Source organism: Pogona vitticeps, chromosome 3 (assembly GCF_051106095.1).
Source record: "Pogona vitticeps strain Pit_001003342236 chromosome 3, PviZW2.1, whole genome shotgun sequence".
In the NCBI taxonomy this organism is placed as follows: Eukaryota; Metazoa; Chordata; class Lepidosauria; order Squamata; family Agamidae; genus Pogona; species Pogona vitticeps.
Genome location: NC_135785.1, coordinates 166114011 through 166139557, shown reverse-complemented (window position 1 = coordinate 166139557; position 25547 = coordinate 166114011). Strand labels below are relative to the sequence as shown.

At 43.8% G+C, this 25547-nt stretch overlaps 1 protein-coding gene across 3 annotated transcripts in view; it reads right to left on the bottom strand.

Annotated features, from left to right (window-relative positions):
• Positions 1-15184: 15184 nt before the first annotated feature.
• LOC140705785 (uncharacterized) overlaps positions 15185-25547 on the bottom strand; it is a 106953-nt gene continuing 96590 nt past the window's right edge. For all 3 annotated transcript variants that reach the window (XR_012085301.2, XR_013544079.1, XM_078391434.1), the window contains one exon: positions 15185-15733. Coding sequence is in view for 1 of the 3 variants with exons in the window: in XM_078391434.1 (XP_078247560.1) it covers positions 15609-15733 (125 nt within the window). In the remaining 2 variants the exon portion in view is untranslated. The remainder of the gene's footprint in view (positions 15734-25547) is intronic.

Below are 25547 nucleotides of genomic sequence, written 5' to 3'. Positions count from 1 at the left end.
GTAAAGGTTCCCCTCAACATTTAGCCCAGTTGTGTCCGACTCTAGGGGGCAACGCTCATCCCTGTTTCCAAGCCATACAGCCAGCGTTTGTCTGAAGACAGTTTCCATAGTCACGTGGCCAGCACGACTAGTGTAGGAACGCCGTTACCTTCCCACCGAGGTGGTACCTATTTATCTACATGCATTTGCATGCTTTCAAACTGCTAGGTTGGCAGGAGCTGTGACAAGCGATGGGAGCTCACTCCGTCGCATGGATTCAATCTTACAACCTCTGGTCTTCCAACCTTGCAGCACAGAGGCTTCTGCAGTTTAATCTGCAGTGCCACCACGTACGTCCCTGGGCTCAGGAAAGCTTGCTTTAAATATTTGTTTGGCCATGGAAATCTGTGAGAGGTGACAACGGCAAATAATTCCTTGAACATTGCTCATAACTCAAAAAGGTCATCGTAAGTCAGAAACAGCTTGAGGCTATATAGCAGCAGCAACAGTAGAGAACCACTGACTTACATTACAAGTTGATTTGGCAACCTTCTTAGACCACTTTTCTGAGAGCCATTAACAAAGTTCCTTTCTGGATATCATTTTCATTCTACACTTAAATATAAGCTTCCTTTATAGCCGATGTGAGTCATAATGAAAAAATAAACAATTCTTCATATGCAAAGTCAAATGAAGATGAATGATGTTTGAAGTTTTAATTGGGTCTCTCTTAGATAATTTTTTGCTGAATTCCTAATGATGTGCTTAACAGAGGTTGTAGGCATCTTGTATTAATGCCTCAAAAGGCTGCCCCTTGTCAATGTCTTACGCACTATGCAACAGTCTTGATCAAGGAAAGTGTGGGATTGCCTTTAAAAACAAATTAAGGAACACATTATTTAAATTGCTTTACCTTTTCCAAAGTGTAGTGTCATACATTGTATTTTACAATGGCTTCTCCCTTTATTCCTTGTTATTTCAATGAAAATTGTAGTGCTTTTTACTTAGAAATAACTAAACACATGCACCAGTCAAAATGAAATTGATTGTCCTGCAAAAGCAGCATACATAATTTTTTTTTAAAAAAATAGCAAGATGAGACAATGAAACCTAAATTCTTACCTGTTTTGCACCACAATTCTAGTTTATTACACCTCAGCAACACAGCATTCGGAATACAAAGTACCCTGAAGTTCTTGTCTTATTTCACCCCCACAACAGCCCTGTATGGTAGGCTGCTGGTTACTTTTCTGTTATATTTAATATACTTGTATATTATTCTTAGATTTATTCATAAAATGCTTCCTTGTGTTTACAAAAGACTTTCCAATGTAATTTGCAAAGCACTGTCCCTTTAGAAAACTATTAAACATTTTATAAAATAATAAAAATATATATAGTATAGTATATTCACAAAAGATTTTGTTTTATGAACTGTTCCTCACTTTTTTTAGATACACACACACATACACACACATTATAGAGTAAGCTATTTGCAGTCGTAGTGTACGTGATGTTTCCATCTCATACAGACCAAATGAAAAACCCAAAGGAGTAAGTGCATGGCCAGTAAAGGGCTGGACTGAAAACCCAGATGGCACCTACAGTGAACTCCACTCCCCCCACATGGTAATTAGGCCTAGGAATAAAAGGTCCCAGTTCTGTGAGCTGGACTTTTTTTCTCTCTCTCAGCTGAATCGCCATGCAGGGAGGGGAAGAATCTCACAATGAGACCACTGGAGGATGTATTGGCAGAGTGTTATGGCTTAAAAACCTTCTAACTACACAGTGGATAAAAGCTCAGGGACCTACACAGCAGAATTAGCTTCATGTCTCCCACAGTTGATCACCTTTTATTGCTTAGTTTTCCTGAACTGACAATTGCTATCTCAATAATTCACTCAGAGACACTGGTAAGAGAAAAGAATAAAATGTCCTTTTTGCTCACAGTTCTTCATAGATCAAAACAAACAGCGTTCTTTTTTTTAAAATAGTTATTGGTCACATGGAGGGAGCTGAACTGATTAACTAACTGTATATTAACTAACTACATGACACACTGCCTTAATATATTGATTAAAAGGAGAGGGAAGAGAAAGAAGACTCAAATAGAAAGGAATGGCTCTCTTAAAATTTTTGAGACATTTGCCCCAGTCCAGAAAGGTCCCTCCCAGCCAAAACCTCTTAAAGGCAACAAAAGAAGGTTCAATAATTCCAACAGGATGAAGGCCTATTGGCCTCACCCTTTCCACTCTTCCCTGAGTCCAGCACCCACCCACCCCAAATCACTCCCTGTGCAACAATCCCGCTTACTTCATTGGCTGCGAAGGGAGGCTTGCTCCCCAAAGTTTAATTACCGCGCAGATGAGGGATAAAGGCAGGATGGGAGCTGGATAGGAAAATGGATTTAAAACTGGATGAGAAGAGAGCAAATAGGGAGAAGAAGAAGTGAATGACACAGAGGAGAAAAAAGGATGAATGGTCTTGTATATTTGTTCTTAAAGGGAAAGAAGCAGCCAAGCTTTCTAAAGGGACAAGCAGCTTTGCCCTCTCCTCCCTCCTTCACCTCATCGCAGCAGCAGGGGTGAGTGGCCAGTGTGACTCAGTGAAGACCCAGAGCATGGTGATCTTCTCAAGAATTGTGCCAAAACTGTGAAATGTGTTGCCCTGGTAGAACTGCTTATTTATCTTTTTATTAACAAGCAGAGTTTGAAAGTCATTTCAGGGGACAAGTCCCAGAAACCTCCAAGCACCAAGGGCAGTGGGATTCTGGAAGTTATACTCTAACAAAGTAATTTCCCCGGCTCTGTAGACTGATAAGGAACATTTCTTTTCCTGAAGGCTGTATGTAGTGGGCAAGTCCGGGGGCAAAAGTAGGTGGGGCTTCAGTGATTCCACATTCCTTCTCTATCTTTTTCACAAACATGCACGGATCTGTGCATGCACACCCTTAATGATCCATCCATTCATCTTTCCCTCCTTTCCATATACAAAATATCTGGGGAACACATTTCACAGTATTGGTATAATTCTTGAGAAGATCACCATGCTGTGGGTCTTCATTGATCTAAACTTAATTTTTAAAAAAGGCCACATGGTTGTGGATGATATGTGGTTTCCAATACATTTTTAAGGGCTGCAATTTGCGATAATCCAAATATTAGCTTTAAGTTATTGGAGAAACAGACTTCACTAGAATGTCCAGAGCAGCTGATGAACAAAAGATGGTTCAAGAGAGGGCTTGTTTATATGTACATTTGCCTTGCAGCAAGCTCTGTTGTAAATGGAATCCATTTAGAAATCACATGGTAGTCACATGAAATTTGGGTTGGTGTGTGCGTCCTCTTGGGAAAGCTTAATCTGTATTTAAACTGTGTTGTATCTCTGCTGAGGGGGCTACACTGTCTTTTAGAACTGTTGCATTTGCGGCTTTCTTCTGTGCCCACTCACCCTGCAATCACGCTGGCCACTCACCCCTGCTGCTGTGATGAGGTGAAGGAGGGAGGGAGAGGGCAAAGCTGCTTGTCCCTTTAGAAAGCTTGGCTGCTTCTTTCCCTTTAAGAACGCTTCAGCTGTTCCCATTTGTACCCACAGAATACAGCACAAAAATGAAGGGTGCCTGATTTTTCTCTGGTGCAAAAATACTGATCCAAGCATGGGTCCTCCTGAATCCATGTGATTTTAAAATGGGATCTGCTGCAAAACACTGTTAAATGGAGCCTCATGGCACAGTGGTTAAAATGCTGTACTCTAGTCAAAATTGTGCTCACGACCTGGGGTTCAATCCCAGGTAGCCTCTCAAGGTGGACTCTGTCTTCTATCTTTCTGAGGTTGGTAAAATGGGTACCCAGCTTGCTGGGGGGAGGCAATGTATAGCCTGCATAATTAACTTATAAACCTCCCAGAGAGTGCTTGAAGCACTATGGGGCGGTATACAAGCAGCATATTTTTTTTAAAAAAAATCATGTCCCATTTGTACCCACAGAATACACCACAAAAAATGAAGGGTGCCTGGCTTTGCAGTGGTGTAAAAACATTGTTCCAAGCATAGATCTTTATGGATCCACATGATTTTAACATGGGACCATCCCTAAGGCATTGTTGCCTGTGATTGAGATCTTTTGGGGAGGGGGGGTGATCCTACATAAAAATCATGTGGAACCATGAGGATCTATGCCTCAGATCCATTTTTTGCCCAAAGGCAACTCCTCACTCCTTCAACCCTCCACCGGACTGGCTGCTTCCTTCCTTCCCTCTCAGGCACCCTGCACCTGCCCATCCCTCCCTCGATCTTCCTCCGTCCTCCCCTCCCCCACCCACAACCCTTGTTGCTCCTGCCACCCTCTCCTGTGGCCTCTGCTGATTACCCAAAGACTCAATTTGTAGAAGAAAGTTGTCTAGGTGGTCTGTGCTGTTTATCATGTCTACAGTGGGCTCAGAGATTCATTACCTTTAGTTAGTATGAAGCACACTGAGAAATCATCCTTCATCTGACCAGTGTTCAATGACGGGCCCAAACAAATCAAGCAAAAAAGTTGACAACATGCTGAAACTGTAAATCAAAATCCTCATGACAGAAGAATCAAGAGACACCTAAAACTCCAGAACTGATTGACTGATAAAGCCTCGTTTACAAAGTCTGGACATGTAAGAAGTTTTCATCCAGAAAGTTGCAAACTTGGCACCAGCTGTTTTGCATGGAAAAGGTGCCTTTAGTTATGCACATGGTGGCCATGCATTTTCTTTCATTCTCATAATTGTCTACAACAGTCTTCCATCTCATGTTCTAAAGGGGGGGGAGGAGAGAAAGTCTTAATGAGACATGATTTAAAAACATTTGAAGGTTTTCTTGTTCCACTGTGTAGACATTACACAATAACTTGCAGTGATTTAAATTTCATCATTATCTAGTGTCTGCAGGGGTACTTCAGAAGTTTAGTTGATAGTTAATTTAAGACTGCTGACTTAGATCACAATACAGTAATTAGACAAAATTAAGGTTCAAATGAAAAGAAAATGAATCAAGCAATACAGTACATTGTGTAGTATTTTTCCTTTTCTCAAGGCATTTGTGGTAATGTTACACTGTTTGCATTCTCATGAAAGAAAGACACTTTGATTATATATTTCTGTTCTAAAACGATGTTTGAAATATCGTGGCTAGCTTTGACTTCCAGCTTTTACTGAACCCATTGCAATGTCTCATTGTATAAAACATAGTGCAGTAATATCCTCCATCGCCTTAATGATAAACACACCAAGTTCTGTTGTGGCTTATGGCTGAACTGTTGGCTTTTGTGACATGAAGTTTTGTTCCAAATCCTTTATGGTCAATGATCTCAATGGAGGACTGCTCCCTCTGTGCCAACCTTAGTTTTCCCAGTATAGCATGAGAGCAAGAATAGCCAGTTTCAGAGCACTGAGATAAGAAAGAAAATTATAAAGCACTTTGCATATATTTTTTAAAAATACTGTGTATATTAGGCACAACAGGCTCAATCTGGCACTGTACTTAATTGTTTTCCTCCTACTGAAATCACAAGGACAAAACTGTTCCACTTTGGCTGAGTCAGGCCTCCTGCCAGGCCAGGCCTGCATTGACACAGTCAGCTATGGGGGACAGAATGCAGAGGTGGTAAAAAGGGCAGTATCATTTCTATCTGCAGGTGCTAATGGAGAGGTGTTAACATTTTTGGATGCTGGGCTCTGGAAGAACAAAACAGAACAGAACAACTTCCTTCCTCCAAAAACACAGAAAAACCCTACAGAAAAACCTCTCTCTCTCTCTCTCTCTCTCTCTCTCTCTCTCTCTCTGTGTGTGTGTGTGTGTGTGAGAGAGAGAGAGAGAGAGAGAGAGAGAATGGTATATGGCATCAAATGGCAATAAATATGACAAATAACAGACAGTTCTCATGCAGAGATAACGGTATAATGTTACCAGGGATGGAGCAGACTGAGCGCTACAAAATGAAAATCAAGTTCCATTCTGCAGGAATCAAGTCTGTGTTGTTTCTGCAAAACTGTGTGGAACAATGCAGACAGCATAGTGTGAATTCTAATCAGTAATGAGGGATCTTTAAGACTTGCTCTTTTTGGATATTCCAGCCAAGAATCCATCTGTGTACTATAAAACAATGTTCTCTGCTTTGTGTGTGTACAGCACAATCCTCTGCAGGTCCAAAGGGAAGTCTCACTTAATCCAATGAGTCTCATAGGGGTGTACATAGGATTGCAGCCAACATTATGTTCTCAGAATGGTAGCCATTTTTTACTTCACATCATGTTTAGCTTGCATAGTGGACTGTGGTCTCCATCTTGCATGACTTCCTCATACAGTCTTGAAAGCTAGCTGTTTCCTGCTTGCCTGTAGTAAGCTGAGTCTGAGTGATAATTGCCTTTACTATGAGGCAAGGTAAAGTTATGGAAGAAACTAACACATTTCAGTACACTGGAGCAATATTCAACCATTTGATATATAGAATCCATGTTTGGGTTGACCTGGGCGCATGTGAGTTGACTGCCCATGCGTAAAGGCATACACAATCAATATGATTCCTGCTGGCTATGTTGGTCATCTATATAGATTCTTACTGGTAGTCATGGCCATATTTCATGACTATTGAGATGTGTACCAAGTGATGCCAATGTCTGAAATCTGCAGCACTGTGCAGTTACTCAGAATAAATTTGGAGTGCTCAAACATGCCAAGATGGTGATGACAACGACAATGTTGACGATGCAGGAGAAAGAGAATTAGTTTACTGGCTGTCAATGCCCCTTAACATCTGGGTCCATTGAGAAATATTTCCTTGCTGCTTTTCTGAAAGGAATTATTGCATATGAAGTTTGACCCTGAAGATCAGAAAAGTTACTTGTTCATACCCCAACTCTCAGCACTCCATACTGGCTGGGGGATTCTAGTAGTTGTAGTCCAAAAACTAATTTTCCCAACCTTGCTTTGTGAAGGTTTGCAGGTTGCCTAAACCACACAGTTCCACCATTGTCTCTCTCAGCTTTGGGATGGCATCTTTCCATCCTATGTTGATGGCTCCTTTTAGCAAATGTAGAGTGCCAATATGCCCACTTGCAAACATCTGGAAGATCATTGCAAAATTATTTGCCTTTGGTTTAACTCAATGATCAGATGGAAGAGAGAGCATCTAAAACATGTTAAGAACTTGTTAATTTATTTCAAGATTTTGTGAAAATGAAACCCTGGATTAAGTAGTCATGATGACTCATGTTAACTTCTTCCACAATCAAAAATGTATTTATGCAATTTGCTTGAAGGATTCCCTGGGATACAAATAAATTTCACAAAAAGTCATCTTCATCTTTTCCATCCTTTTTGTGAACCAGTCAGTTTGTTAAATGGTTCTGACTCAAAGTAATATGACATGGCCATGCCATGCCCTTCATTACATTTCAGCTTCCCTTCTGAAATCTTCTGGGGGTTCAGGTATATTCTCTCCCCTTTACTTGGGAACAAGATAATGCATTGCCACTTTTAGCTTCTCTCATATAATGTTCATTAGATAGGCAAGGAGAACCAAACATTCATGGAACATAACTGATCACTGAATTAAAAATGGGCTGGGGAAAAATCATTTTTTAAATGATAACTCCAAAGAGTTTATGCTATGACCAGATGCACACATCAGAAAAATTGGCTGGAAAATCTAACCCAAACAAAGTCTGTGGTAGGAAAAATATAGATAATACCTGTCAAACATCTGAAGACACTTGTGAAACTTTAAACGAATGGAAATGAGGTAGCCAATCTACCTCAAGAGAGCTGTGTACACTCTTCAAAATGATCTCATTTGTGCTGCCCAATGTCAATCTGTTAATCTGTTAATTCTTTTTTTTTTTTTGGAATTTGAGGCATAGAACCTTTCTACACTCACAATTCACTTGACACAGTTCCAATATGAATCTGCTCCCACAGCCCATTCCCCTCGACATTTAGCCCAGTCGTATCTGACTCTAGGGGACGGTGCTCATCCCTGTTTCCAAGCCATAGAGCCAGCATTTGTCTAAAGACAGTTTCTGTGGTCACGTGGCCAGCATGACTAGACATGGAATGCCAACACCTTCCCACCAAGGTGGTACCTATTTATCTACTTTTTCGAGAAGAATCATGGCTATGCCAAACTGCGTCCCCTATGAGGCTTTATGTCTCGAAACGGGACAACTTCCAGTCAAGGATGTTGCTTGGTATAGAACTTGCAAATACTGGCTAAGAATGTATTTTGACACCTCTCAAACAACCCTACTTTATCACCTAAAAAAAGATAGCTGCCCCCCCCCGTTGATGGTTGGCTAAGGAAGATCAAACAGATCGGTTTAGACCCGGACATCTTAGGATCTCTCTTGTTCCAGGCTGCCCTAAGAACTGTCAAACAAAGATTGGCCGACATCAACTCACAAGACTTATTAAGAGCCGCTAATAGATCTTGTTCACCTTTGTTCTGGAATCTCCCCTTGGTAATAGGCAGCCCACCGATTTATATTTCTATACTGTATAATCCTGAAATTAGAAGGGCGATTTCTTTGGCCCGCTGTAATTCAATCCCCTCGGCGGTGCTAACGGGCCGATTTAACAATACTCCCTTCAATAACAGACTATGTCCCTGCGCGATGAATGTTGTAGAGACGTTACCCCACATCTTTTTCCACTGCCCATTTCATTTGGCTGCGAGGGACCAATTCTTTGCTTCTCTACCACAACGAAAGCCCTGGCTTACCGATGAAGCCTATTTTAGTTCTATTTTACAGCGAACCGATGAGAATTCTCTTAATATACTCGGCAAATTTCTGTTGGATATAATTAAAACTAATACAGCCCGAGATCCCAATTTAAAGTTTTAGTGTTTTAGTGTTTTAGGGGCTGTTTCCATAAGCTGTACTGTGTATCCCTTGTATGCTTGTATGTATTTATTATGCCAATAAAGGTATCTATTATTATTATTTATCTACTTGCATTTTTACATGCTTTCAAACTGCTAGGTTGGCAGGAGATAGGACAAGTGCATGGATTCAATCTTACAACTGCTGGTCTTCTGACCTTGCAGCACAGAGGCTTCTGCGGTTTAACCCACAACGCCACCACGTCCCTATCATTAGGTAGATATTATTCTCTGTCAACAGGCAGATATATCATCTTATTTACCAGGACATTCTGCAAGTGAGTGGTAAAGAAAGGGACCCTGAAATGCTAGCAAAGGAATAAGAGGACAGTGATGGCTTCTTGTTAGGTGTGCCTCCCTCAGTGTTATAAATAAAAGCATACACACTTTCAAGGATTTCAGTAGAAAAAAAGCACTTTCTCCCTAGCAACCTAACTGTTGTCTGCTTCTTTTAACTAATACTTGCACCCTTTCCAAGTTCCCTTCCTTCCTTTCTCTTTATTTAAGGAAGAAAGAGACAAAGCACTAGAATACTACTCACATTTGTTATTTGTGTACGTTTCCTTGGTATAAGGGGGTGAGAAATAAATGGGTGCCTCCTGATTATTTCTTTGCAATTGAAACAGCTGGTTCTTGCTTGTATTCACGCACCCACAGTTCACGTTAGCTAAACTTGAAAATAATGCATCGGAGTGGGAAACCTTGATGAACTGCTGCTTTCATCATGACTCACCATTAGCTAGTTGAACATGGTTAGTGAGAACTGGAATTCAGCTAAATCTGGAGGGCTGCAGGCTCACCTCCATGAATGCCCACCTTCTTCCCACACTCCCCAGGGTTTAAAATACGGGTTTTCGGGAGGTTAAAGAGGAAGCAATCGTTATCCACAGCTAAGTACACACACTTAGAACTCATTCAGTTGAATGACTCATGATGGTTTCACACTTGGTTCATACAGGACTAAGCCACCCAGACCTCTTTTCATGATAATTGAAACTGCTGATAATCTATTTTTATGTGTGTTCATTCGGAATTACTTGAAAGGTTCAAATAATTAGGTGGCTCTGTTACAGAGAGATATACTGTATAGTTTTATGTTGAAATAGTTTCCCCCCCCCAAAGCTTTAAAAGTTAGGAGCAAGAAAACTCAGGACTAATTCTTTTATGATGCCATTTCAGAGAGTTCAGCATTGCCTTTTGCTGTGCATTTGTAGCAGAGTCACTGTATACAAAATACTAAAACAGATGGTGTGGGAATGAGGATATAGTAGGAGCCTGATCTTTTAGATTTTTGCCCATTCCTGGAAAAAGGAACAATTAACAGATAGGGCACCAGTGGAGGACATTTGGGGACAAAATGCTCCTCATCTCTTCTTGTTGATCGTTCTCTTCACCTGTCAAGCTCAGAAGCCAAGCCCATAGATTTCACTGAAGCATCATTTTAAATGTAGTGACTGACCTCAAGCTACAGATGAAGTGGTTGGGAGGAAAAAGATACGTAGGAGCCATAGAAGAAGTGTCATAATTTGGTGGGCTGAAATTTCAAGAGGAAATACAAGCTGGATACAGTGGGGTTTTTATGTAAGGCTGGGTAGGGTGAAGGTCTTTGAAGTTTAGAACTCTATATGGGTGTGCGTTTGTAGCTATTTGTATACTGTCCATATCATCAAGTGTGGAAATGTCAAGGTGTGAAATGCTGTGTATTGAGAGTGTTTAAATAATTAAGGGGGATATAGGAGAAATAGCCCAAAAAATAAAAGTGCTTTTAAAAATGGAAATATTCTGGTCTAAAAATATTTTAGAACAGAAACATTACAGGTCAAGAATACATAGGGAAACGGCTGAGATAAAATTTATACATATGATGTACACCAGTATAAATGACTTGAATATAAGCCTAGGATTCAAAAGTCATTAGCAAATGTAATACTTATGCTGTTATCTACTGTTATTTTCTTTACAACTGCCCCCTCTTTCATCACAAGGCTCAAGGGTAAAAACTGTTAATATTCCCTATATTAACACAGTTGGCTCCTCTGCTGTCTTCTTTTACTTTTACCTATATATATATATGTCTTCTTCCTCCTCTCCCCCCCCTTGAGTTTTTTTTAAACTGATATCCTTATTCCTGTCAGTCTTCACCAACTGCTCCACCCTTTCTCCCTCCTCTTTTTTTCTTTGCCTAGTTATCTGTTTTTTGTCTCTTGTGGGAATATTTACCATAGAACTTAACACCAAAATATAGGCCATAAATTACTGCATGTGAGATGTAACCACACAACCAAGACTCTTAGAGCCAATGGGTTTTTTTTTTAATCTTTTATTTCTGAATTTGGTGTTTCATCCTGTGTTTCATTTTGTTTTATATGTCCAAAGAAGTAGGCAAGATCCACAAAAGCTCACATTAAAATATATTAGCCTTTAGGGTGCCTTTTTGTTTTGTTTCTTTTTCTTTTCCTCTTCTTTTGGATGTTGCCTGATACACTTAAAAATTGAGTCTTCAATAATAATTTACTATAGTTGGTCCAACCAATTAGCCAGCTTTCCAGCCAAGCTAGCTCACTAAACAATTACATCCTGAGAGCTGAACATGTTTACATTATAATGAACTTGTTTATGTTATAATGTGTAAACATAAAGAGACATTTGTAAATCCTACAGTGCACTCTTTCGTTTATTATAATATTTTGAGTTTGCAATAGTTTAGCATTTCAGGATTTTAGAGTGACAATATCCTAGTGCATTAATGCTTAATGGTACAGAGCATTATTGCTCTAAACTCTGCATAATGTTTAGTCATAACAATAACATTACCAGCATAGTGGCAGCTTTTCAGATATTAAGTTAAAGACCCCTGAAATTACAAAGAATGCAGAAACAATAGTATTTCCTATTGAAACATTATTATTGGAATACCAAACATTTGGACCACCAAGCCCTGCAGAAATGTTTGTTTCTAGTTAGAAGAAAAAGGTAAACAACTGAATGAATTATAAATATAAGGAGACACACATACATTCAGAAATTCATCACATAATCACATCTCTACACCACTTTGAGCACCAGGTATCAAAGAGCAACAATCATCATGGATTTTCCTCCACAGATTCAAACTGTTTTGGCTAGGTGAGCGCTGAGAATAATTTGCATGTATTTTTAATATGCTTAAAGACTAAGAAATGCTTTTTTTACTCTATGTATTCTTTATTTTTTTATTAATGAAATAAAATTTCATTAAAACATGATAAAACAACCCCTTCTTTCCAGTTAATAACATCATATATAAGTAAAACCTCAGCCAGAGTTATATAAAAAGCATTATATTATCAATCTAATGGTTTTAATGGGCTTAAATGTATTTTGCTAGATTTTAATAATTTTAAAGCAGGGTGGGCTTATATGGTTTTATTTTTTAAAATACTAAATGTGGTTCTATCTGTTTTTATTCTTTTACAAAGTTTGTAAGCCACTTTGAGAGCCATTTTTAATAGAAAAGTAAGGTATAAATGTAGTAAGTAAGTAAGTAAGTAAGTAAGTAAGTAAGTAAGTAAGTAAGTAAGTAAGTAAGTAAGTAAGTAAGTAAGTAAGTAAGTAAGTAAGTAAGTAAGTAAGTACCCTGTTCCCCTGAAAATAAGACCTAACCTGATAATAAGGCGTAGTGTGATTTTTCAGGATGCTCATAAGCCCTACCTCAAAAATAAGCCCCAGTTAAGTGAAATCCCGCCCTCCACCATTGTGCAGCAACCAGAAGAAGATGACATGACTGTATTTGAATAAATGTAGATTGCTGTACATGAAAAAAATAAATGAAACATCCCCTGAAAATAAGTCCTAATGTGCTTTTTGGAGCAAACATCAATATAAGACCCTGTCTTATTTTCAGGGAAACATAGTAAGTAAGTAAGTAAGTAAGTAAGTAAGTAAGTAAGTAAGTAAGTAAGTAAGTAAGTAAGTAAGTAAGTAAGTAAGTAAGTAAGTAAAGTGGTGCCTCGTTTAACGAGCGCACCATACAACGACGAATCCTCATAGCGATCCCCTTTTCGGGATCGCTAATGCGGAGGCATACCGATTGTTCCAATGGGCAAAACTCGCATAGCGACGATTGGTAAGCGTTTCGCTTACCGATCCTCGCTTTGCGATGCCTGCGGATCAGCTGTTCGGCGGGTCTAAAATGGCTGCCGGACGCCCGAAATGGTCGCGCGCAGCGTTTTCGCGCCCTCCCCTCGTTTACCGAGGGCGCAAAAATGGCTGCCGCTATGAAGGAAACTTCGCAGAATGGTAAGTTTAGGGCCCATTGGAATGCATTAAACGATGTTTAATGTGTTCCAATTGGTTTTTATGATCCGTTTAGCGATGTTTTCACATAGCGAGGGTTAATCCGGAACGGATTAACCTTGCTATGCGAGGCACCACTGTAAGTAAGTAAGTAAGTAAGTAAGTAAGTAAGTAAGTAAGTAAGTAAGTAAGTAAGTAAGTAAGTAAGTAAGTAAGTAAGTAAGTAAGTAAGTAAGTAAGTAAGTAAGTAAGTAAGTAAGTAAGTAAGTAAGTGAGTGAGTGAGTGAGTGGGTGGGTGGGTGGGTGGGTGGGTGGGTGGGTAGGTAGGTAGGTAGGTAGGTAGGTAAGTAAGTAAGTAAGTAAGTAAGTAAGTCAGTCAGTCAGTCAGTCAGTCAGTCAGTAAGTAAGTAAGTAAGTAAGTAAGTAGGGAGATAAAATAGAAATTTGAACTGTATATGTACAGTATGTGTCTTCACTCACAAGCTCTATGTGTAAATTATTTATTTGGTTGCATTGACAGCCTGCCTTTCTTGCAGTGAATTCAAGGAAACATGTGTGGCTCTTCTCACTTTACCCTCAACATACCCCTATGAGGTAGGTTAGACTGAGAGTGAGCAACTGGTGCCAGGTCATCCAGTGAGTTTCAGGGGTCATAATCGGCTTGAACCTGCAACTCCAAGTCCCTAATTTATTGCCGGCTTTGATCCTGTATGGTTTCATGGTGACTGTAGCCAGGAGTGATTTTGCAGTACTTTTGATATCACTAGGTTTGTGTCAACTCCATCTGTCCCAGGAAGAAGCAGATTTGTCTACCCCTGTGCATTTTCGGTCACATCTACAGATGGGCACGAACTGGAAAAATGACGAATCGGGGGTGGTTTGTGGTTCGTGGCTAACAAACCCCCAATAAATGAATTGGTTCACAATTCATTTTTCTGGCCCTTGCCCGGATGGAGGGGAACCTAACACCACCACCGCCTAGGCTGCCTGCCTGCCCCCTCCCTGTTGCCATGGTCACCTCCCTACCTGGTCCTGCCACCCTCCTCCTCTTCTTCCTCTGCCACTGCTGGCTTCCCTTCTGGGAACTGGGCCAGCTGTCTCTGCGCATGTGCAGGCCTGTCAGCTGCTACAATATCCTGAATCCTAACCGCATTATATGGTGTGAAGTGGAAACTGTGCAAGCCACATGTACAATCTTGCCATCTGTCTGTTGTGCACTTGAACATGCATGGATTGTGCAACTTGGTGCATCCTTGGTCACATGACTGGTGCATGATAGATGGCCAGCAAAACATGAAAACTGCTTATGCCTTTGCCCTTATGCCTGTAATTTTTTTGGCCATTGTTTCATTACACCTGACAATTGGACCATAGAAAACTGGTTACGTAGTACACTACACTTTGCATAATTCCCAGGTAGATTTGAACTGAGACATCTTTTGGTTTTGGGGCTTTCCTTCCTTTTTTTTCAGAGGAAACCTTGAGTATCTGAATATTAAATACAGGCTCATTTGCATAAGGGACGTGGTGGCGCTGTGGTCTAAACCGCAGAAGCTTGTGCTGCAGGGTCAGAAGACCAAGCAGTCGTAACATTGAATCCACGTGACGGAGTGAGCGCTCGTCGCTTGTCCCAGCTCCCGCCAACCTAGCGGTTCGAAAGCATGCAAATGCAAGTAGATTAATAGGGACCACCTCGGTGGGAAGGTAACAGCGTTCTGTGTCTAAGTCGCACTGGCGATGTGACCACGGAAGATTGTCTTCGGACAAAACGCTGGCTTTATGGCTTGGAAACAGGGATGTGCACCGCCCCCTAGAGTCGAACATGACTGGACAAAAATTGTCAAGGGGAACCTTTACCATTACCTTTACCATTTGCATTTAATTTGCTCTCTAGTTTTGTTTACCATTATTTCTCTCTCCTACCTCCTTTAAAGTAAAATATATTGTACAAAAAAGTGGGGTAGGGTGGGGTGTGTGGGTGTGTCAACAGAGGCAAATAAGAAGGAATCTTGTGGCATCTAAATGGTTAACATATTTTATTTGATCTATGTTTTCAAGGACTGGAGCCCACTTTTTCAGATCTTTACTTTTACATGATTGACATTAATCTCAAAAAGAAGGAGGTTTCCTTGACTGGCAAGACAATTTTCGCCCAGAGACCTTTGGGTAGTGTGGGCGGCATATAAATTAAATAAAATAAATAAATAAATAAATAAATGAACAGATTTTTACAGAGGGTTCCGTCAACCAAGAAATATATATATTAATAAATATATATACAGTACCCTGTTTCCCTGAAAACAAGCCCTAGTATTATATACAAGAGACATTTCTGATGCTCAAATGTGTCTGGAACACAAGAATTGTCCTCTCAGAGCAATCCATATAGTGCAAGATGGACTAATTGGCCTCCAAGAAGTCTCTAAACAAAGGTTCGCTGGAAGCCTACACGCAGGGCATGATCATTGGAGTTGGTTTGTCCCCAGTGTTGGATGAGGAAGAGCCACTGCTGTGCCCAGAAGCCTGTTTCAAGACTAGGTCCTTGAGATCCAACTCATCATCAGAGCCACCTAAAGAAGAAGAAAAAGAAAAGATAAGCGCAAAATGTTTCTGAACAGTATCTAAACAGCATGATCCTGTGTACTGTATATCAAAGGGATTGTGTCCCAGGTACATGTTTCTAGCAGTCTTCTGGGCAATCTTCAGATGTTCTGGAGTATGATTTCCATAATCTCCAATCCAGCACATCTGGAGGGCATCAAGTTGGGGGGGGGGGAGGTTCAGTTGTTAGGTTGCAATCTTCAGTATTTTAGAGGCCTGTGTTTCTTTAAAAGTTGTACCCTTCCTTCCTTCCTTCCTTCCTTCCTTCCTTCCTTCCTTCCTTCCTTCCTTCCTTCCTTCCTTCCTTCCTTCCTTCCTTCCTTCCTTCCTTCCTTCCTTCCTTCCTTTGTTCACCACTATCAAAATGTAAAAGGACACACAATCACTACCCAGATCAACAAATTGCTTTTTCCTTTCTGAGCCTTCTGGCCACTCTTTGGACTGCTACTCCTTCCCTTTCTCTTCTGTAAAGTGCAACCTGAAGAAACAGTACATGGGCGTGAGCAAGTGGGCCTGAGTCCCTGGAGGTCTGTGTTGTGTTAACTTTTCGTAAGGAGTTGGCAAAGCCTCTGTTGTTTTTATTCCATTGTTGAAGAAAATGACTCTTGCATTCATAACTACGTCTAGCCTTGGTTTTGGATCACTATTTGATTGCAGAGCTTGGCATGGATACTTTCTAAATTACATTTCCCAGTATCTTCCATCTGTTATACCCAGTGGCCGGGGGGGGGGGGAAGATAGAGAGATTCTCTGTTTGTTTCTCAGTCAGATCTTCATACAAGTGAGACAAGACTCTTTCTTGGTCCCTCTGGGGATGCAGCTTTGAGGGTGCAAGGAGGGAGGGAATGGGGGAACTGCCCTCCCTCTTTCCTTCTCTAAACCAGCCATTCTCAACAGAGGGGGTGATATGGCCCCCCAGGGGGATTCTGGCACATTTGAAGGGGGCCACAACTGGAAACCATTCTTCACACACCATTTAGTAAAGTTTGTTGTGCAACTTATACATTCCTGGTCCACTCTATATTTCTTTCATACTGTGTTTATGGCCATGGCCAAAAAAAAAAAAAAAAAAAAGGTTGATAATGGCTGCTCTAAACCAGGAGAGGTTGTTATAGGCTTCCTGTTGTTATGTGCCTGAGTCCATCACTCTCTCTGCTGCATCGTACAAGCCCTCCAGTGAGAGAAGACTGTGGAAAAAAAGTACTGTTCTAGACTCCCAGGATTCCCCAGGCTGCTCTGGCTGTACTGGTTGGGGGGGGGGGGCATTTCCAGGAGTTGTAGTCTATAACAGAAACTTTCCCAAACTCTGTTTCATTTGCAAATCACAGATAAATGCAGCATTGCCTTCATGGATCTTCTTCATCCCAATCACTGGACTCCATGCCGTGTGTTTTGGAGTTATTCTCTCAAATGTGCAGTGCAACACACAATCCATCTGAAAACTAACCAGACCAGACAAACCCAGTAAGTGGTCACATGACATCGTGCTTCATCCGGATATGTTATTACAGGTGGAGGGGGAGAGAGACAGGTAGACAGAGGTGGGAATTTGGGACCCAACCTTACCTATGAACAAGATCAGTCTCAAAGACTGGGAGAACTCTGAAGAAGCTTCTGGGGCCCGTGAGTTTCTGGTTATTTTAGTGCAACAGACATTTTGACATAGAGTCCTGTGACACCTTAGAGATCGGCACCTTTTCTTTAGCCCAACCTTTCGTGGATCATGACTCATTGCATCAGAGGATGTGAGCTGGAGTTCACAAAAAGCTTCCACACAAGAAAACGTGTTAGATTCTTTTAAGATGTCCCAAGAGTAACTGGATAACTCTTGCAGATATAAAAGAATGCAACTTTTTAATTAAACCTCTAAAAAATTCAATTAATGGAAGCTTTTGTGGATTAAAAATCCAGTAATTTATGAATAGTGCAGAAAAATTATAAATGAATGTCCCAAAAATTATTGTAAGATGGTGGTGGTGGTATATGACTATACTTTCCTCTGGGTGGGTGAGTGGCACAATGCTCTCACATTTAGTTGGACCGGGCTGGTGTGTGCGCGCGCATCCCCTCCCCCCCCCCCCCCCGTCGTGCTCCTTTCCTCCCTCCCTTCCTGCCAAGTGATGCTTTGCGATGCTGACATTCGTGTAGCAACCGCCGGTCCGAGGCAGCAACGCCGCTGCAGCTGGGCTTGGCTTTGAAATGCGCAAGACAATGGGCGCCACTGTTCTCCCCAGCTTCGCCTTTCCCTCCTATTTGCATAGTCTGTTCTGCCTGATTGACCAGCTTGGGCTGTCCAAGGGACCCCGCATTGTTCCCCGATCACTTCGAGATGGCAGAGATGACAAGATTCAGGTGAGAGATGAAGTGCGGATGCGACTTGGCCCATGCCGCAAAAGCCAAAGCCCCACAACTCCTGGGAACAAGTCGCTGAGCCGGGAAGGGGAAAAGACGAGGGGGGGGGGGGAGAGGGAGAGAGAGAGAAGGACCAGCAGCAGCCCTGTCAGAGTTTAGAAACTGCTGGAGATTGTTGGGCTAGCTCGCTAGCTAGCTAGCTTTCTTTCTTTCTTTCTTTCTTTCTTTCTTTCTTTCTTTCTTTCTTTCTTTCTTTCTTTCTTTCTTTCTTTCTTTCTTTCTTTCTTTCTTTCTTTCTTTCTTTCTTTTCTTTCCTTCCTTCCTTCCTTCCTTCCTTCCTTCCTTCCTCTTCCTGGATGTGGCTTAAAGCTAGCCCGATTTTCTCATGCTCCTCCTCTCTCTCCACCCACGGGCAATACTCTGGCTGAAATAATTTGTCACCTCAGTTGGAAAAGCGTTTCACAACAGGGTCGGCGCAGTGCACACGTTCAAAGCATTCCACGTGAGAATGGCTCAGCAAAACTTACAACCGACCCCGAAGCCCCAGATTGAAGGCCGGCCCGATCGGCCAGGGTTGCTCAGGGCCAGGTGATGAGTTCCTGGCTAGTTAGCCATGATTGGCAGTCATCTAAAACAGGAGGTGCCTTTTTCCAAAACCACAACACACACACACACACACCTCGGAAGCTGATCTGCAAGCAATTGTCGTGGGAATCCAGGGGGCATCTTACTTCGTGGGCAAAGATACGGAAGGTCGGTAAAAAAAAAAAGAAATGCGTGTCTTCAGCGCATTTACTCGAAAGTAACCGACCACAGTAGCATCCTGTTATAAGTGGCCTTTCTTTTAGGGCCCCCTCCTGGCTGGGGGGTCCTCGACCATCCCGTCGAGTCCAATCAGTTGGGCTTGGCCGCTCCTGCGGAAGAATTCACCGCGTCTCACTCCCAGGGCTGGGAAACTGAAACTTACTCCGAGGTCGGTCCCCCAGAAATCGATGGGGCTGGCGGCCAAGTAAAAGGGCTACGCGTTTGTGTTGGGCTTGGGCTTAGGCAACCCCAGGCTGCGACAGGGTGGTCTGTGACCGAGGCCCAGTTGCTGGACTTACACCATAGTAGCCCTACATAAGAGGGCGCTACTCGAAGCGTGCATTACATCTTAGTACAAGGTGGACGCTTCCTCCTCTGGCCAACTCCGATCACACGTTACTCCGTGCTAAACACCCTCTTTTGTCGACTTTAAGTGGGGCAGTTATTCCCAGAGAGACATAAAGGAAGAAATCTGGTGGGGTGTTGGAAAGCGCAGAAGTCCTGCTGTTTAAGGCATGCATGGACGGGGGAGGGGAGCGGCAGCAGTCTCTCACCCCAACCCCCCTCCCTCCCTCCGTGTCAGGCTCCATCTTTCCTCCCACCCCCGGAACTGGAAACTTCGCTGCGGCTCCTGTAACCTTCCCAACCGGCGCAGCCGACGCCAAACGTGGCGAAGCCGGCAAGCGCCCGCTCGCCCGCAGACCCCCCGAAATGCCGCCTCGTTTGACGCGCTTGTTTTGACTTCTCCGCGGAAAGACAGAATCTTCGCCATGCCGCGATGTTTTCCCTCGGGAGAACTTCACTCCAATTTGCCGTAATTTCTTTACACCTAAAAGAACTCGTCTAGCAAGGAAGAAATTCCCACGGCAGCTCTTTTCTCCCTCTCTCCCTCCGTCCCTCTGGGATTCCAGTTTCTTTTCAGCGTACATTTTACCCAAATCATTTGATAATACGGGACAACGGGAATAAAAGCGCCCGATCCATTTTTTTGGCCTAATCCACGGCTAGGAGAAGTTGCCTTTTAAACGGGCTGCGTTGATCCCTGAGCGGGGGCAAAAGTCATATAATGAGGATGCTGCGGGAGGGGGGGGGAGAGACCCTCAAAACTAAGATTCACTGTTTTCAAAGAGATTCCAGAGGGATTTATTCTCGTACGAGTGTTTGGAACTTCATGACCCAATCCTATACATATTTATTTCAGGTCCCCTTATTTTCGCTCAGATTAGAGAGCTCAGGATCGTATTGTTGCGATCCTGTACAGTGGGCTGGCTTAAATTGCACTGGCCTCAATGCTGTTTCCTCCTGAGTAAAAATGAGTAAGATTGCACTGGGTAGAGGACTGCACCGCTAAGTGTTTAGTAGCACTTACTACTCTTAAGTTTGCACTGAGTGGAAAAGTGGAAGACTGCAACCCAGTGCTCAAACGCCTTCGGCGCGCAATAAAATTGGATTGGTTTCGATAAGACTTCCTCCAGCCGCCGAAGGTTGCAGCTTTCCATGGAAGGACGCCTAAGGGAAATCTGTGGGATTGATTTCCGAGTAAATATGAATAGGTCTGGGGTATCAACCGAGCCGAGACTCAGTTATAGCTGGATGGGAGATCCTTTGGCGTCAGAAAGTTCTGGCAATTTCAGCCAGTTTCCTTAAAACTTCAAGCAATTTCAAAAAGGAGCTCGTCTTTTCCGATTAATTTTAATTAACTCATATTAATTCCTCTTCTCTTGATTTCAAAAAACGACTTTCTTCCTTGGCACAGAAGCAGCCGTTCGATTTAAATCGAACTTAAAGCCAAGAATTTCGCCTTCCCAGGCTTGCGCCTTCGCGATGCAAATCCAGCCAGGGCGCTCCTTTCGCGCTCATCGGAAAGGTCCGATCGCAGCTGAAGAAGAAGGTGGGATTCCGGAGGGCCTCTCGCCTTCCAAGGAGCGAAGCGTTCTTGCAGACCTGTGTTAAACTTCCCGCTCTGGTTAGGGAGCGGCGGGCGAGTGCTCTGGAGGATCTCGGCTTTCCGAGGAGAGGGGAAGGAAAGCTCTGGAGGAAAAATGGAAAGGTGGCCACGCGGGGAAAGAACACACCTTCGTCCTCCCCGATTCTAACGCTTTTGATTCAATAAGGGAAAAGTCCCTACAGATGTTTAAGGCCCATGAATAGGGCAGCCTGGAGGCTGTCGCCTTTCTTCCTCCTTTGGAATAGCCGCCGCCAGAAACTCGCTGTCAGTACTCCCGGGATTGGGCCCCAAAACTTCCCTCCTCACTAACCGGAACCCCTCTTGGGGTTCGGCGCCCCCTCGGTGATCCGCGCTGGCCCGCGGGCTCCCTGTTTTCCCAGTGCCCGGGATTAAGGAGAGGAAAGGGACCGGCAGGGCTCGGAGGTTTGTTTAATTTCCTCTTCAATGTTTACTGATCGTTGGAGAGGCGCTTATCTCGGGGAATATATAACGATTAATACAACCGCAGGTTTCCAGATAAGTGATTGTGATGGAGATTGTTGGCGAGAAAATAGACAATTATCCGCTGTTAGCTTTACATAAAGATCGCATTAACTTGAATTAGTTATCACACAAAAGAACATCAGAAAGCTGCACCTTTCTGCCAAGGCAACCGCTCGCGGGGTGCAGAGGCGTGCGCGTGTGCCTGTGGGGGCGCGCGCGCCTCTCTCTCTCTCTCTCTCTCTCTCTCTCTCTCACACACACACACACACACACACACACACACACACACACACACACACACACACCGAATTTGCAAGGAAGGTGGGGCGAGGTAGAGGAAAAAGAGAGCCTGAAAGAGGGGAAAGTTGGAGTGTTTCTTCGGGGGGGGGGGGCAGGCTGGAGGCAGCGGCGGCTGGGAGGCGGGGAATCGCTTTAATATCTGGCGGCAGAAACTTGGGGCTATGGAAATGCGCGGCCGCGGAAGAGGAGCGCAGCGGAGTGCAGGGGCAGGTGGCCCAGGGGCCCTGCGGAAGAAATGCCGGGGCAGATCCCGCGGCCCCTGGAAACCCTCTCCAGCGCGGCTCCTAAGCTCTGCGGGTGTACATGTGGAGAGTCCCGTTTGTGAAGCATGGAGGGATGGATTTGAGGATCCTGAAAGGAGCTGCTACGAGTTCACAGGAAGCCCCGACTCCCCAGCATCCCCTCACTTTGCACGCTTCGCTTCCCCCACTGCAGGAACAGGAGGCCCTAATTAATTATACACCTCTTGTCCCGGCGAAGAGGAAAGGGCGGGCAGCATGGGAGAGGTACTGAAAGGGGGGAAGGGAGGCAAAGGACTCCACTCGCCCTCATCCCCCACCCCACCCCCACATTTTCTGCCTTTGCTCGTCAAGGAGGCTCCGAGGAAGCCCTCCCACCATCCACCACTCCCGACTGCAGGGCTCCCGTCCGCCCCCACGCTCCCCCGGGGAGAAGGGGGGAAAGGGCAAGCCCCGCGGGGAGCGGCCCTCTTTGTGTCCGCGAACAATTCCCGGGCATTTATCCCCCCCCCCCCAGTGAAGTTCGCGGGGAACTATTGGACGGCTCGTGTGGCTTCAAGGGAGTGGATGGCAGGCTAGGGGCTCCCGGGCGCTGGCGCACACCCACACGCACCGACGGGGGCTTCTGCCGCTGGTCAGGCTTCCTTCTTTCCCAGAAAGTTGAGAGTGCAAGAACAAGTTTCGTCTTGCACAGGAAGATCAAGGAAAGGAAAGAGCGAGTTGCCTGTGGAGAGACTGCCCACCCGAAAAGAGCTTAGTCAGACTCAGGACCAAGCAGAGTTTGGAAACATTACTTTTGGGACTACAGTTCTCAGATGTTTCCAGCCAAGTGAGCTGCGGGGGCGGGGCGGGGTTCCTGGGAGTTAAAGTCCGAAAGAGAACTTTTCCAAGTTCAGCTAAAGCCCAATAGCCCGAACCGACCATCCATGGGTTGGACTGAAGCGGGGGGGAGAGGTTTCCCATAACAATCCTACCAGCTGGGCTGAGTATGGGGGGAAAGGAGGAGCTGATGCTGTAGCCGAGAACTGCCTGCTCGCTCCCCTTGTTGTTGTTGTCTCTCCCCCCCCCCGCCCCCGACATACATACAGACATGCACACACGCATTCGGCTTCCAGCCTCCGTTTGCTGGGAGCGGTCCCAGTGCTTGCTGGTACGTGCGGCGGCTGCCACTTTCTGGGATCCCCGCTGAATGGAGGCGGCTAATGACCCCCCGTTCCCAAGGCAGGCTGGCCGCTGCCTGGGGAGCCCTGGATTTGTGTGGTCCGAGTCTTTCCCAGCTTGTCCCATTCTGTGCCCGGGAATCAGGGGGCTCCCTCGGCTCGTTTGCACCTGCGTCGCTTCTGGCTCCTTCAGGAATGCGCTGAAGCTTGTAATCAGCTTTGTGGAGCCATTGAGTGCACGGCTGAGTGAAACTTCCAAAGCTCGCGGAGAACTGGCCCGCTGAATAGGAGTCAGCATGGGGCTCCTCTCCAAGCCTTTACGCTGCCAAATTCCAGCAGAGCCCCTCACAATCAGTCCACACAAGCTTTACTGCTTTCCCCACACTAAGGAAAGTGAGAAAAGAAAAGCGAAAATACCAGTCACTGGGGTTAGCAGTTTGTTCCCAGATTAATGGTTAAAAAAAAAAAAAAACAAAACACCGCTGGAGGCTTGGCCGGGTAGTAGCGTGGATTATCTATCTATCTATCTATCTATCTATCTATCTATCTATCTATCTATCTATCTATCTATCTATCTATCTATCTATCTATCTATCTATCTATCTATCTATCTATCTATCTATCTATCTATCTATCTATCTATCTGTCTACCTACCTACCTACCTACCTACCTACCTACCTACCTACCTACCTACCTACCTACCTACCTACCTACCTACCTACCTACCTACCTGGCGCCAGAGGCTCCATTTTTCAATGTTATCTAAAACTCTGAAATTTTTAGCTGGGTTTTTATTGTTCTTGATAAAGGGAGGATAGCTTTAAAGACCCACCTCACTTCTAAACAACTTTGGGAGAAAAATAGGCTCTTTAAACGAACTAACCGAAATATGCTCCTCATATGGTGGAGTCCTCCTTATAATTCACAGGACCGCCCTCCCCAAAAGGAAGCATTTGGGAATGGGACTTCAGAAAGGCAAGAAAAGGAAAGCAGCAACAAAACCGTCAACACCCCACGACTAGTTAAAAATTGGACCCCATTCACAGAAACTGTTTTGCTGAGCATTCCAACGCGCCTCTATTCAGAACTAAGTCTAAGTTCTTGGTACGTAGAGTGTGCTCCCAGTTGAGTGTATGGGATGGTAGTCTAAACCTGTCATTTTAAGATTCAAACAGCCTTTTTACACGAGGACAAGGCTCTACAAAGAAACTCAACAGAAAACTGAACAGACTAAAATTGAATAAAATTGCATTTAACACCCTAAGTGTAGATAATCTGAAGCAGTGGTTCTTAACCTTGGGTTACTCAGGTGTTTTTGAACTGCAACTCCCAGAAACCCCAGCCAGCACAGCTGGTGGTGAAGGCTTCTGGGAGTTGCAGTCCAAAAACACCTGAGTAACCCAAGGTTAAGAACCACTGATCTGAAGTCTGTGTCACTTTTATTAATCACACGGTTTTGGTAAAGCAAGAAACACCAGATCCCATTTTGATTAACAGCGTTCAGAAATGGGTGGCACAGTAGAGTTGTCCCAGAACCTCTAGCTTGGACCTACTCTGCTAGCTCCTCCCTTTATTGCCCATTGATGTCCAGCCAGGGCAGAGTCAGTTTCACAGACCATTTGGACCAAACTTGTAACTTCTGAATCAACTGAATGCCATCCCTTTTCTTTGCCTCCTGATATCACGCTGGAATCTTATGAACCTCAAATAGTGCTCAGATATTCATGCTTACGTTTTTAACCCGGAGTGAGAAGAACAGCTTTTTTTTTGTAGCCAGAGATCTTGCTACTCAACCTTTCTTAGGGTGGAAATTACAGTCAGCTTTACAATAGATGTTTTGCAATAAGCAATCTAAGAATAGCCAATTTCTTTTATGACCCAGATCCATAATGCACTTACACTGTCAAACACCAACCCCCTTTTTATTCTGAATCTTTGCATGTTAATTTTTAGGCATGCCAACTACTGCCTCGCCTTGGGCATGGCCTCTGAATTTAAAAGTATTTCTACCACCGCACTGTCTGGCTTGGAAATTCCATTCAGTTTGAAAATGAGGTTAGTTGTGGCAGGGAGAAACAATGTTTGAGAAACACATGACTAGGGCACAACACTCCCACTTCCAAACACTGAGGCCTGTTTCTTGGCTCACTGCCAATGGCTCAGATTTCTTCCTGCAATTTGCTGATGCTTTTGGGATCCAGGTCCTTTTGTGCTTAATAACTTTGAGTTCGCATCCATCTGAATCCCAATGATTCATCTTAACTGTATGTCAGCTGATTACAGCAGCCCAAGACACGTTGCTGCCTGAGGCAGAAAAGCAAATGGCGCCCACCAGCTTACACTCCCAAGGTCGAGGTGCATCATATCCGAGGTAAAGTAAGTTATTTTGGCACCTGAGACAAAAATAAAATCTCACAAGTAGTTTGCAACCTTCCTGGCAGTAACGAAGCAATGAAAATAACAGAGTTCCGACTCCTGTTCCTCTGAAGATGCCGG